At 43.2% G+C, this 14,105-nt stretch overlaps 1 protein-coding gene across 4 annotated transcripts; it reads left to right on the forward strand.

Moving 5' to 3' along the window:
* Positions 1-192: 192 nt before the first annotated feature.
* Positions 193-8,116, forward strand: LOC114788700 (NACHT, LRR and PYD domains-containing protein 3-like). 4 transcript variants are annotated; one of them, XM_028977527.1, is made up of 16 exons: positions 193-341; positions 924-1,172; positions 1,550-1,612; positions 1,707-3,414; positions 3,846-3,929; positions 4,448-4,531; positions 4,612-4,782; positions 5,019-5,174; positions 5,639-5,719; positions 5,805-5,969; positions 6,037-6,174; positions 6,257-6,340; positions 6,677-6,811; positions 6,899-7,048; positions 7,476-7,583; positions 7,721-8,116. In XM_028977527.1, the coding sequence occupies exons 1-16, from the start codon at positions 302-304 to the stop codon at positions 7,836-7,838; spliced, it is 3,534 nt and encodes a 1,177-aa protein (XP_028833360.1). In that variant the 5' UTR covers positions 193-301; the 3' UTR covers positions 7,839-8,116. The 4 variants fall into 4 exon arrangements, 3 of the variants coding, with proteins under 3 accessions (XP_028833360.1, XP_028833361.1, XP_028833362.1); XM_028977528.1 differs by having other exon boundaries at positions 993-1,172; XR_003749561.1 differs by lacking the exons at positions 7,476-7,583; positions 7,721-8,116 and having other exon boundaries at positions 6,736-6,811; positions 6,899-6,960.
* Positions 8,117-14,105: the final 5,989 nt, after the last annotated feature.

Genomic DNA, 14,105 nt, shown 5'->3' on the forward strand with positions numbered 1-14,105 from the left:
ATCTGGTAATCCTGAAAATTTGGGTAACAGTGATTCAACATAAATGTAAACTATATTACTGAATAGCAAAACTACATTTTTGAACAAATGTGCACAGGTTCAGTAATTTAGCTTAAACCTTGCAAATCTGGCAACACCGCGGGTTGTGCGCTTGACGTGGAAATGACGCGTAGTTGCAGGAGGGGCGTTCTGATAAGCGACCAGGAAAAGTTGCGGCTGCCAACGCTCGGTCTGATTTCACCGGCCATGGGTTGGCTGGGATACAACTTCACAAGTTTATCCTCGATCGTCGTGCCTTAAAATGTGGGTCAATCCGGAGGTCATGGAGTCGACCGGTCGGAGTAAGAAACCCCCTCTATTTACTATATTTACACTCACTGTCATTATATATACACACACACTGTATATGATAATATGTGAATTTAATGTAATATATAAACTGGGAAATATGCCTGTTCTCCACAGAACTTTGTCAATCTGAAGAAAGTTTACTTGTTCCCCCAGCCAAGCCAACATCTCTCAGATTGACGAAGTTCTGTGGATGCAGAATGAAACGTCTCTACCATAAAGAAAGTCCAGTTGCCATGACTCAACTGTCAAATAAACTGGAAAAGCAAGCAAATAAATATCACACTAAAATATTAAAACCGTCTTTCTTCACTTTCTATAATGTTTTAAATTTTGAATGTGAATATCAATTAGTATATATAATTCAAGTCTAATTCAAATAGTCAAGTACAGAAACATAATTTAAAATACAATTGAAATACTTACTTAAAGACTGAATAATCAGAATAATAATGTGGAAATAACAAGGCAGGACCGGTCAACAGGACTGGATCGAAAACTGACCACAACCAATTAATTGTGAATTTGACTAGTCGGCACTTGGGTTTCACTGAAGCTGTCCTCATACATGACAGGCGCTCGCTTTGTGGATAAGCACAGAGCCGAGCTCATTCAGAGGGTCTCCTTGGTGATGCCCCTGGCAGATGTGCTGCTGTCGCGGAGCATGCTCAGTGGGGAGATGTACGCCAAGATCCACGCAGCGAGAACCAGCCAGGAGAAAATGCGGGAGCTTTTCCGAGCCCTGCACGCTGGAGGAGAGCAAGTGAAGTTCGCCTTTTACTCTGCCCTCAGGGTCCATGACCCTCACCTGCTCCAGGATCTGGGTATGACTAGTTAAAAGGTTTCAGATGGTCTGGATTTTAAATGGAAAGAGTCTGTTTAACTAAGATTAGCTAAAGACTCCTAGATAAGATTAAATTAGCTAGAGAAAAAGCTTCTAAACATTTGATAGACCAATCTCTTGTGATATCAGAAAATATGTGACACATTTAGAGCAAATGTTTCATAGTTTGTCAAGTATGTTCATAAATGAATATTTGGATATTCATATTTGCTGATGAAAGGCATTGTATATATTTAATGTTCACACCAAAGAACTGTCATTGTTGTTAAGTCTTTTAATACCATTGCTCTTGTTTTTTTTTGTTTTTGTTTTTTTTTTGTTTTTTTTTGCATTTCATTATTATTGCATCTCAAAAAGAATCGGACTGTGCCATTGGAGAGGATTGTGATTCTTTAGGTGGATGTCATACTTCCATGGATGGTATTGTTTTCAAATACATTTTTGTTGTTTTCTTTAGATTAAAACATGTCTGATTATTCTTAGTCTTGTGGTCTTGCTTTTTCTTCTACTGTAGATGACAGCCCAATAATCCAGGAGTACAAAGAGTCAATAAGATCTAAGTATAAAACGGTTGAGGAGTATAACTCCCTCCCTGGGGAACACGTGCTGCTGGATGACCGCTACACTGACCTGCTGATCGTCCAGACGCACAGAGGCCAGAGCGAGAGGGAGGAGGAGATCCGCTCCAGAGGAGAGAGATTTCACGATGTTCTTAGCAGCAGAGCCAGTGAAATGTACCACAGCATCATCGTAGATCAGCTGTTCGCACCTGACGGCCATGGAGATTCTCCAAAAGCCGTCATTCTCCAGGGCAACTCTGGACATGGCAAGTCCTTCACGGTACAGAAGATCATGTGTGACTGGGCCTCAGGGAACCTCTTCAGAGAATTTGACTTTGTGTTTCACCTGAATTGTAAAGAACTCAACCACTCATTTGGGCTGAAGAGCGTTAGGGATCTTCTGAACTGCAATCAGAGGTGTACAGCAGCGGTATCTCAAACACTCCAGCATTCACCACAAAAAGTGCTGTTTCTTGTAGACGGCTTTGATGAACTCAAATTCCCTTTGGAAGGAACCAGCACATCACCTTCCAATGACCCCTTCACCCAGGCTCCAGTCGATGCAACTCTGAGAGCTTTACTGAAGGGACATGTCCTGGCTGAGTCGTCCCTGCTGGTCACCACCAGATCTACAGCCGCAGACAGGCTGAACAAGCTGCTGAAACGGCCGCAGCGTTTCACAGAGATCCTCGGCTTCTCAGAAGATGGTGTGAAGGAGTACTTCCAGAGGTTTTTCAATGATGAGCAGCTTTCTGGGAAGGTGTATGAATATGTTAGAGCAAATGAAACCCTCTTCACCGCCTGCTTCATCCCTGTCATCTGTTGGATCGTCTGCACGGTGTTCAGAGAGCAGCTTAAAACGGACATGGAAGTAGCAAGAGAGATTGAAACCACAACCTCCATATTTGTGCATTTTGTCTTCACCCTCCTGGAGCACCACTGCCAGGGTTTGAGTCAGCCTGTCCCCAACCTGTTGAGAAACCTGGGCCAGCTGGCAGAGAAGGGGATGCTGGAACAACAAGTCCTGTTTGATGAGAGGACAGTGTCCGAGGCCGTCTCTGAACCAACAAGTGTTCCCTTTCTGTGCAAGTTCCTCCTGAAGAGAAAAATCAGCTTGCGGACAATGTTCAGTTTCATGCACCTCAGCTTTCAGGAGTTCTTTGCAGCCCTCCTGTACCTGCTGGTGCATAAAGAAGAACCTCACAAAATCACACGTTTTCTTTCTGCCCAAGGGCAAGACCTGACAAAATCTCACCTGCTGCCTGTTGTTCAGTTTCTGTATGGCCTGTCAAACAAGGAAGTGGCAACCTCACTTTTGGAAACTCTTGACATTTCTGCCTCTTCCTTTCGAGCTCAACTGGAGGAGCTGACGCCCGGTTTCATCCAGCAGGTCAGGAGCAGCTATCAGATGGCAGGAAAGGACATTTTCATCCTCCACTGTCTCTATGAGCTCCATGAAGCGGACTTTGTGAAGAGAGCCATGGACAGAATGAAGCGCATCGAGCTGTTCAGCATCCCTCTGAAGAGAACAGACTGCTGGGTGATGATGTACTGTCTGCAGTGCTGTCCAGTGGTCAGGAGCTTGAGCATCACGCAGTGCAACCTAACAGCTGACAAACTGAAGATGCTGCAGTTTGCACTGTGCAGGTGTGAGGAGCTGCGGTGAGTATGATAGCTGCCTTCAGGACATCTGTCAGAAATAAATGTAAAATTCAAAATCGATGTTCACCTAAAGACGGACAAGAAATTGCCAGAATTTCCTTCATTTGGTGTCTTCTCCTATAAAATCTCCCGTAGTGGTTAAGATGGTTTGAGATCTTGTGATTTGAATGTGATTTGCTCATCAACCTTTTCCTGTGTATGGGGGCATCAACCGTCCACTTTGTGTTGATATGTGCACCCGAACCACAAACCATGAGACTAATGGAATCATTTTATCAGGTTTTTCCTTTCCCTTTTCACTAGTTTGAATATGTTGTCAGTGGGGCCTGCTATGCTGCGATTTGATTTAAAAGAACAGAATACATCTGTTTAACATCTTAACATGCTTGTGAAGCTTGATTTACTAATTATTAATTTCATGCTGTTTGAAGGTTGCAGGTTTCGAGCCTTTCTGACTTGGATATTTGTGATCTGCTGTCAGTGTTAGGCAAGGCAAAGATCCAGAAGGAACTGAGGTGACTTTCTTGTTTGTTTTTGACTATTTGTAACATGGCAAATTCTGATAAAGCATGTTTTACTCAGCGGATGGCCTCTTTAGTTATTTCACTTTCATAATGACCATAAATGTATTAATAATTTTTATTGCATCATTTTAAATGTTTTTTAACGTTAGATATTTTTCTGCTGCAGGGAAATTATTAATCCTGGCTCATAAAAGTTAAACATACTCTTAATCAAGGCTCCCACCAACTATTATCGGCCTTTTAGTCCATGTTATCTTCTACAAACTAAGAAATATCAGTAAGTGGACAAATGACCAACACCAGGGGAGTAAAATTCGATGCCACTGTTTGTAAAGGTCATATTGAAGAAAGGACAAGGTAAAGCTTCAAACAGAAAGCTTTTGACTTGCAGACTTGTTATAATAGGTATAGAAATGTTCCCAGTCAACAGCTGTCCTTGGTCGAGGTTCTTCAGTCTCAAAATGCGGTCTGCATTTACGAATAAGCAGAGTGTCTGTTCTTACTGTCAGTATCAAGGTGGACAATCTGAAGGACGCCAATGGCAAGACTCTCTCCTCTGCTCTGTCTGTGAGGAAACAAACCTCCACCATCAGGTGAGACTGAGGTTAACAGTATCGGTATCATTGTTCTACTGATCTATGATTTGAAGTTGGTTTCTCTGACTGCTTTGCAGGGTCACTGTAGAACAGAATTCAACAAAGACACAGGACGACGTCACTCAAGAATCCAATTTGTTGGGCCAACCAGCTTTCACTCACATGTCACTGGTCCTCTCACATTCCTCTGGCACATTTAACTTATCATGGAAGGACATCTTTCAAAAGCTTCACGCTGTGAATAAAAAGTAATTTTTTTCCACTTGAAAATGGGCTAGGGGAATGTTTTTGATACAAGAGTTTAATTGTGCACATGAAAGTTGTTTCTGGCTAGTTCACAGTATTCAAGAAAGGAGAGACTCACTACCTAGCCAGTTTATCCAGTAAAAATATATATCCCCCCTCTGCCCAATAAATCTGCATAAAATCTGATACACAGAAATATCGACACTGTCTGGTTTCTCTGTGTTTTACCCGACAACAGTTTGGGATTTGACGAGCATGTGGCACTTCTACTCTCCTTCCTTCGCTCTGTGGCAGACCTGAAGAGGCTGTTTCTGAGGGTGAGCTGTCTGACAATGAGCTGGGCCACTGGGATCCTCTCCCTCATCCAGACCTGCCCCAGTCTGGAGTACACTGGGTACGTGGAGCCGCTCACTGCAGTTAATCAGCACAGACTCGGGAAAATAGAGATTCCTGTGATCAAGTTTGAATGTGAGGCTCCTTTAGAATTGCTGGCCTACATTTTAACAACTTTGGTGGCTGTATTCTAATGAAGTAAGTGGATTTAAAGTATGACATCTCCAAATTTGAAAGCCAAACAAGCCAGGCGGATTGTGTTTGTGTTTGCCAATGTCTCTGACTCAACCTCATTTTATGACCAACTTGCCAGATGGGACAGTGGGCATTGTGGTGTTTGAATATGACAATGACGGCAGACATCCTTTTTCCGTGAGATATAATTTAGGAGCTGTTGGGTATTTCTGGTTGTGGGAAGTTGAAGTGTGCAAACCTGCTCTGTTCTGTCAACTGTAGGGCTTGTCAAAAATAGGGCTTGTGATTTTGGGCTATATAAGAAATAAATGTTGTTGTTGTCTACGGCAGTGTTGAGATGGATGACCAGAAAGATGGTGGACTGAGCCTCTGCTCATCTCTCTCTGCAGGAAAAGACAAAAGCAGCTTCAGGTGAAGATTGCTTCAGCCATACAAATATGTTTAAATGACACATAATGGAAAGTAACTGTAAATGTCAATGTCCTGTGGTTCTCAGGCTTACCATAGAACACAGACAGATGCAACAGGGGCAGAAGAACCACTGGACAGAGCCAACAGTCTCATCCATTTCACTGTACCAGTCCTATGGCTCAGAGACGCCTGACACCAGCTGGAAAGACTTCCTTCAGCTCTCTTATGCACTGAAGGCTCCACATGAAAGGTAGAGTTCATCGTGACAATCTTGTTCTGTTCGGTTGTATTGCATTAGCTTGCATTGCATTCAACAGTGTGGATCCTCTGTTTTCGTCCCTGCCCACTATCTCTGGACTGAATCGGCTGGAGATGAGGTTGAAGGCTCTGACTGTGCACTGGGCTGCGGGTATCTTCTCTCTCATCCAGACCTGCCCCAGTCTGGAGTACATGAGGTGAAACGCCCTTTATTTAAACCATTTGGAAGGGTCGGGTGGTGTTCCAGTGTTGATGTTGGCCCTGTGCTCTGGTTTACAGTTTTACTGTGGATGGACCAGGAGAGAATGATGGGAAGAATCTGTGCTGTTTTCTGTGCTTGGAAAAGCAAATCAGCACATTCACGTGAGGCCACTTCTTCTCTAAATGGAAATATGTTCAGTTAAAAGGGTTAATTATAGAAAAAATCTATACTGAACTGATTGTGAGACACTGCAGCACAGCACACAGTGCGCACAATGTGTCCTCTGCTTTTAACCATCATCCTTGGTGAGCAGTGAGCAGCCATGACAGGCACCCGGGGAGCAGTGTGTGGTGACGGTGCCTTGCTCAGCTTGGTATTTGAACCGGCAACCTTCTGATTACGGGGCTGCTTCCTTAACTGCTAGGCCACCACTGTACCACTTTGAGCAGCTGTGTAACTGAAGAAATTAATTGAAGTGTTTTTTCCATTGGTTTTAGACTGACTGTGGAAGATAGCAGCTTGGTGGCTATCTCACGTGTGTCACTAACCTTCCTAGGATCCTCTGAAGTGTTTAACATAAACTGGATGGACTTTTTCCAGGGGTTTGAGAAACTGAAAAGATTTACAAAAGAGTATGTCCAAATAAATTCACACTTAAATTGCAACTATGTGAGTCGTTTTGTGGTTAAGTCTGTTTTTTGTTTTTTTTTGTCTGCAAGACTGGATGAGCATCTGGATGTTCTGTTTTCTTTCCTGCACTCTGTATGTGAGCTGAGGAGGGTGGAGCTGAAGGTGGGGTGTCTGACAGAGAGTTGGGCTGACAGGATTCTCTCCCTCATCCAAGCCTGTGTCACTCTGGAGGAAGTGAAGTAAGACTGATTCTCAATGTTCTGTTTATGTCATGAGTATATGGGTCCTTTCATATTGATCCTGGATGATAAGATCCACCAAGGTGCTGCCTAAAATCAGAAAATGAATTACTTTTAAACTTGTGAAAATCCTGGTGTTAACATCTGGTGTTAGGGTTATTGTGACATCCACCATTCAAAACTTCACTGTAATCTTATTAAATGCATGATCAGATCATTAATATGCATACTGTAAACATTAATGATCTGTTTTTATATTATATGTAGTTTTTCCATACATGGCTTATGTTTATCACTAGGTTGTGAATGATCAAGTAACATTCACTGTGCAGTCACAGTTTTTTTTCTTATAGTGTATTTGAGGCTATTTTGCTTCATTGTGCACTGGTGCTCTGCTTTTAAACTAATGATCAAAAATGTATTTTAGGTTGATGGTTGGTAGGTACAGTACTCTAGAGGGTCTACTGCTTGAGACAGTACTCAAGAAACTGCAGGAGGCAAAGAAGCGTTCAGACTGCACTCTTATCCTTGATGGGTATGTGCTTTATGATCATTCATTTAATCAATTGGAGGCACTTGAAGGAGAACAATATAGTACCTTGTTTGAATCGTATTGCTCTCTGCTTATGGATACAGAAGTGTGATGGTCATGTTTCCTTTCTGAATATAAAGGAGGCGATGCAGCAAACCCACTGATCTCTGCTCTGAGTGCGGCCAATGTGGACTGGACTGCAGCCGACCTGTGGAGATCCAAATCAAGGGGGAGTCTTTTCAAGAAACACTTTTATAGCAAACGACACTTTCCTGATTCACCTGTTGGCACACACACACACACACACACACACACGTACATTTTTCCTTTTTATTTTTCGCCAAGTAATAACATCTCATATGTTATGAGCCAAGGACTGCACCGTGGCATCGGCCAACCTGTCCTCCAATAAGACTCATCAAGCTTCAGGCATGTCCTTCGTAAAGTATGTCTTCACGTTTAGCCATCAATTACATAGTGCATGTGGCTTGTGTAACACCTTTCAGTTCAGATGAATTAAAAGACGATTGAAATAAGTTGTTGTGACGTCTCTTCTGACACCTACTGGCCACGTACATACCGAAGCTGCGAAAACGCACGTTTACACGCAGTGGCTGGCAGTAAACAGCTCCAGGAAACATGGAGCTGCCCGCGTCCTGCTGGGAATCTGGTAGGGGAATTCCAGGGCGTGGGGGATCTAAATGATTCAACTCTCCGAGAAATCTTTATATTTATGGAGCACTTCCAGTAGTTAAAAAAACGTTTTAAAAACTGTGGAGAGTAATTTTTACATGCGTTTTTAAAAATGTTTTTCTACCAAAATTATGTGTGAATGGAAAACAAAAAACTTAATTGTGGGGAAATCTTGTAGCTATTTTTATCGCCGGTGGGAAAGAAACTATTGCAAAATGTTTATGTCAACTGGATGAAATCAGATCACATCCCCTTTCTGGTAATCTGTTGTTAAAATATTACATAATATTAGTAGAAATTCATGTCTATGTTCACAGTGATTGTGCAAACTTGGTCTAAATCACACCAAGAGTTTTCTTAAAAAAAAAAAAAGTAGCCTTTTATGAATGTGCTGATTCATTGCATCTACCCACGATTACAGCCAAGATAAAAACACGATGCCACACCCTAGAAACCTCCTATTCCGCTTTTCTGTGTCTAGATCAACATGCTGTCATTCTTCAGTATAAAGAGTCAGTTCGTGCTGAGTATAAAATGGTACCAGAGCAGAGCTGCCTCCCTGGTGAACGGATCCTGCTGGCTGACCGCTACACTGACCTGCTGATCGTCCGGACACAAAGCGAGCACGGTGGCAGGGAGGGGGAGATCGGCTTCGAAGGAGAGGGTGGCGGGACCGGTGACCCGTACCAAAGTGTGGGCTTAATTCTGCTGTTCGGCCCCGACGGCCGTGGAGATGCTCCAAAAGCCATCATTTTTCAGGGCAACTCTGGACATGGCAAGTCCTTCACCATACAGAAGATCATGTGTGACTGGGCATCAGGGAACCTTTTGAAGGAACTTGATTTTGTGTTTCACCTGAATTGTAAAAATCTCACTCACTTGTCTGGGGAAAAGAGTCTGATGGACCTTCTGAGCTGCTGTGAGAAGTTTTCCTCGGTGATGCCGCAGATGCTACTGAGGTCACCAGAGCGGGTTCTCTTCCTCATAGACAGCTTAGATGAACTGAAATTCCCCCTGGAAGAAGCCAGTATCCCACTTCCTGAAGACCCATTAACCCAAGCGCTTGCCGGGGTTGCCCTGAGTGCCCTGCTGAAGGGAGATATTCTACCCGAGTCCCTCCTGCTGGTCACCACCAGGCCGCCTGCTTCAGAAAGATATAGAAAGCTGATCAAAGCCCCTCAGCGCTTCGCCAAGTCCCTGGGTTTCTCTGAGAACAATGTGAAGATGTTCTTCCAGACGTTCTTTGATGATAATAAACTTTGTGATAAAGTCTATGAGCATGTGAAAGCAAATGAACCCATATTTGCTGCTTGCTTCATCCCTCCAGTTTGCTGTAGTGTCTGCACAGTGTTCAGAGAGTTCATTAAAAAAGAACCATACACCGCAGCTTCTGTCTTCGTCTACTTCTTGTTCTCTCTGTTGGAGCATCACTGCCAGGTCTTGGGTCAATCCGTTCGCTCTCTGCTGAGGATTCTGGGCCGGTTAGCTGAGAGGGGGATGCTGGAAAAGGAAGTGAAATTTAATGAGGTTTCCATGTCTGAGGCTATCCGTCATCCCATTAACACTTCTGTGGTGTGTACGTCTTTTCAGCAGTGGAGAAGCTACCAGTGGGCAATGCAGAGTTTGCATGACAGCTTTCAAGATTCCTTTCTCGCTCTCCTCTACACTATAAAAAACACCGTCGATCTTCAGAAAGTACTGAGGAAGCATGCTGCAGAAGCAGGTCACCCAGACGTTGCAGTTCCATGCTTGGTACCTGTCCTTCAGTTCCTTTTTGAAGTTTTAGGTCAAGAAATGGCAAATTTATTCAAGGAAAGTCTCAGCGTCTCTGCTGTAGCAGTTCAGGCTCAGCTGGAGGAATGGATTCTAAAACTCAGTCGAGAAATAAAAGACTCGAATAGTCCTGAAATGAAGCTGCTTTTCTTTCACTGCCTTCATGAGCAATACATTATGCTGTTGTTGTACAACGATAACTGATGACTACTTAGTGTTGAAGTGGACACGAAGACAGACATTGAAGATGACAGTGTCTGCTCATCACTCTTGGCGTTCAATGATGAAAACTTGATGTAAGGTTCTTTCAATGATAACAGAATCAATCAGAATCAGAAACACTTTATTAATCCCGAAAATGCTTGGTCTTTATCAAAGGATCAGAGTAAAGTCTACATACGCAACCATTCAAAAGTTGAGAGTCAGTTATTTCTGTAATTGTCAGGGGTGGGCTGGACATGGCGGTGAAGGAGGACGCATTTGCACAATCACAGGACAGGGGTTTAATACAAACTACACACGAGACAAGGGAACATTAACACGCACAATGACCCGACGGCGAACAAGATCGTTTTATACAATTATATAAATAGAAAGCAGGTGAACACGATCAGGGAACATTACACAGGACAAACATGAAACTCCGGTCCGGACTCTAAATCCGGAGTCAACCCCTGCCGGTCCGGATCATGACAGTACTCCCCCCTCAAAGGCACTACCACTGGGAGTGCCCACAAAACGGTCAATGAAAGGGGGGAGGAGTCCATAAGGACGAGTGGCGGCAGTCCTGCACCGGCGGCGTCAGGCCCGGGCCAAAGCACGGCTCGTCCGTGAGGGACCGGCATCCTGTCCGCCGTCCGCAGGCACCGTCACTCCGGTCAGTCTCCGGCACGCCCCGCTGGAAAGTTCGCCGCCTCCCTCGTCTCGGTTAACGCTGGGAGCACCTGAACTGCGCAACCGGTCTCCTCGACCCCACGGTAGCTTTCGTAGGCCGCTGAGAGTCTGTCACGCTTGGGGAACTGATTAAAAACCTGACATGGATCATGGCGGGGAACTGGCGATTACCGGAGGTGCGTCGCTGGAATCCGGACGAGACGGCGGCGTCGGGGGACGTCCATACATGGAATCTTGAACATGGAACTATGGAGCAGACGTCCTCCCGACCATCCACGGCTCCCTGGATCTCAGCGGGGCGTAGATCGGCTGCGTCCACGTGGTCGGGTCATTCTGTCACGGGTGGGCTGGACATGGCATGAAGGAGGACGCATTCGCACGATCACAGGACAGGGGTTTAATACAAACTACACACAAGACAAGGGAACATGAACACGCACAATGACCCAACGGCGAACAGACACGAACAGGATAGCTTTATACAATTATAGAAATATACACCAGGTGAACACGATCAGGGAACATTACACAGGACAAACATGAAACTCCGGTCCGGATTCCGGATCTGGAGTCAACCCCTGCCGGTCCAGATCATGACAGTAATATTTTGTAATCGCATCATGTTTTTCATGGAAAACAAGAAGATTTAATGCTGTGGTACGGGCTACCTGTCCTGACACCCTCTCCTGTGCCCCTAAGCTGAGCCCCTTAACGTTTAAATGCCATTGTATATTTTCAAGTTAATTATGTGTTATATTCTTCTAAATATTTCAGACTCACTGTAAGACACAACTCTTCCAATCAAGAGTCAGGAGCTGATGAGGAGACCCAGAAGAGAACTGTGTCCTCTCAAATCCTCAGAAGTGTCTCACTTCTCCAGACATTCTCAGACATTCAAACCTTCAACTGGAAAGACTTCCTTCAAATATTCTGGGCTTTGAATAAAAAGTATGATCTAAATGTGTTAAAAGTCTTTAAAAATTCTAGATGGAGGGCACAAGGCACAAGTGCATAACTTGAACATCTCTTTATTTAACATAAATGAGGCTCAACTGACATGGACTGGAGACTAAGGGCAGTTTACATGCAAGCAGGTGATGATTAGCACTAGAATAGGGAGACAAGATATTGTGCCAACTGGTGGCCCAAAGGCAATAGAATCTGACAAGGACAGTTTCTCAGACGTCAAGCTTCTCACGTATTCCCAAACAAATCCAATGAGAATAATTATTAATAAAGGCTTTAATCAAAATTACGTCTAAAGATAATTTAGAGTACAATCCACATTTAGTTTTTGTGTATGTTTGTGTACTTAGCAGTCCAGACTTTGAAGAGCATGTGGACGTCCTGATGTCCTTCCTCCGGTCTTTGTCCGGTCTGAAGTCAGTGGAACTGGAGGTAGACTGTATGACTGAGGTTTGGGCTGCTGCAGTTTTCTCCCTCATCCAGTCTTGTCCTGGTTTACTGATCTGTAGGTAAGATCTTTAGGTGATCTGTTTTTAAATGCTGGGATCAGACAAAAAAAAAAAAGATTTTGCCACGGTCAGCATATTAACAGGTCTGGGCATTTATTTGAATGGCCTTGTAAATCATGACAAAAAAAGGATTTAGTGTGACATTTAGTGTGACATCAAAAAATATGCAAATGATGACTATGTATTTGCAATGTATATGTTGTACATGAGCAACTGTAAAGCATTTTGTCAACTACGTAAGACGTCAAGTCTGTAAGACCTAAGATCTGATGGAGTCGACATCGTTTATGTGTTACTCCATACATGGTGAAGAGTGAGAATTATTTTTCAAAAGGAAATGTCACAGTGGCCGAAAACATAAACTGTAGAAACAGACACCTGGTGAGGATGACACAGGACAGAGTGAACGCACAGGAGGATTTATACACAGTTCCCTAATAATAAAACACGAGGAATGGGTGAACATGATCAGCACATGACAGGATGGGGAAAGAGCGCCACCTTGTGGCCCTGTGGCCCGATACTACCTTTAATAACGAGTTTGAAATTAACATCATCATTGAATACATTAAAGTAACATAATTGTAATTTAATTAATTAGTTCTTATCGGTGATCACTGGTGTTGTGCAGGGCAAAATCAAAAATGTTATGTATAGTACTTACGGATAGTATACACAAATTCTTAAAAATACATTTTCAGCAAAAAAAAGTTGATTTACAGTGTTGATAAGTAGTTATTTATTTACATCTCCTACATCAGTAAATGAATATAAATTATTGCGCGAACAATTGTGTCAGGTCTAGTTAGTAGTCAGGTCCCAGGTTTATCAGACACTAGATGCACATGCGGACTGAAATCTTTTTCAGCGTGAAGGTGGATTATGGTGAATTTAACTCAGACAGCCTCAGCTCATCTCTGTCAATTCAAAAAGAAGACAGCAGCATCAGGTAAACAAGATGAATAACATTTGTTTTCTCTCTTGAATGTAATGTAAAAAATCAGTGTTTGTTCTGTAGTTTATTTGTCAAGGTGGTTGTAGCTACAAGGACCAAATATGTTTTTATTAAAAGAAAATAAATGCTTATCAGCCTCTTGTTTTGGTGAAACTTAAGTCACATTTTTGTACTTTCTTTCAGCCTGACTGTTAAATTAGGCTATTTGGCCCCAGTGATATCTCTCTCATACCTTTCACTCACCCTGCCACTGCCCCCAGACATCAACTTCATATCTTTTCTGCAGAGGTTTCAAACACCAAAGGGTCTATTTGAAGAGTGAGGAGCCTCGATCTCACTCAACACGTTCATATTTCCAGTGGTTCCTGTGATTCTGCAATGATGGTGCTCTGTTCGTGTTTTCATGTCCCATAGTGGTCCAGGCTTTGATGAACATGTGGATGCTTTGCTGACTTTCCTGCTCTCTGTGCCTGAGCTGAAGAAGGTTAAAATGTTGGTAAAGTGTCTGAATGAGGCCTGGGCTCATTCTCTTACTCATACAAGCCTGTGACAATCTGAAAGAAATATTGTAAGGAATCCCTTTTATTGTGATTGCGTATCATTAGGGAGTTTAGTTTCAAAATTCATGAATAAATATCACACCATTCACAAACCAGCATATATATTTTGTGGTCTCTTGTAAGGAATTGCGAAAACACAAAATTCATAAAATTAATTGGGCGAAAAAGTCATAAA

The sequence above is a fragment of the Denticeps clupeoides genome, chromosome 4 (assembly GCF_900700375.1).
Source record: "Denticeps clupeoides chromosome 4, fDenClu1.1, whole genome shotgun sequence".
NCBI lineage: Eukaryota > Metazoa > Chordata > Actinopteri > Clupeiformes > Denticipitidae > Denticeps > Denticeps clupeoides.

Excerpts from the sequence above, each read along its gene's own strand:
- LOC114788700 (XM_028977527.1), top strand. The coding sequence starts at position 302 with ATGTGGGTCAATCCGGAGGTCATGGAGTCGACCGGTCGGA. Across the intron at positions 1,173-1,549 it reads TCACCTGCTCCAGGATCTGG|AATCGGACTGTGCCATTGGA; the intron begins GTATGACTAGTT and ends CATCTCAAAAAG. Across the intron at positions 6,175-6,256 it reads CCCAGTCTGGAGTACATGAG|TTTTACTGTGGATGGACCAG; the intron begins GTGAAACGCCCT and ends TCTGGTTTACAG.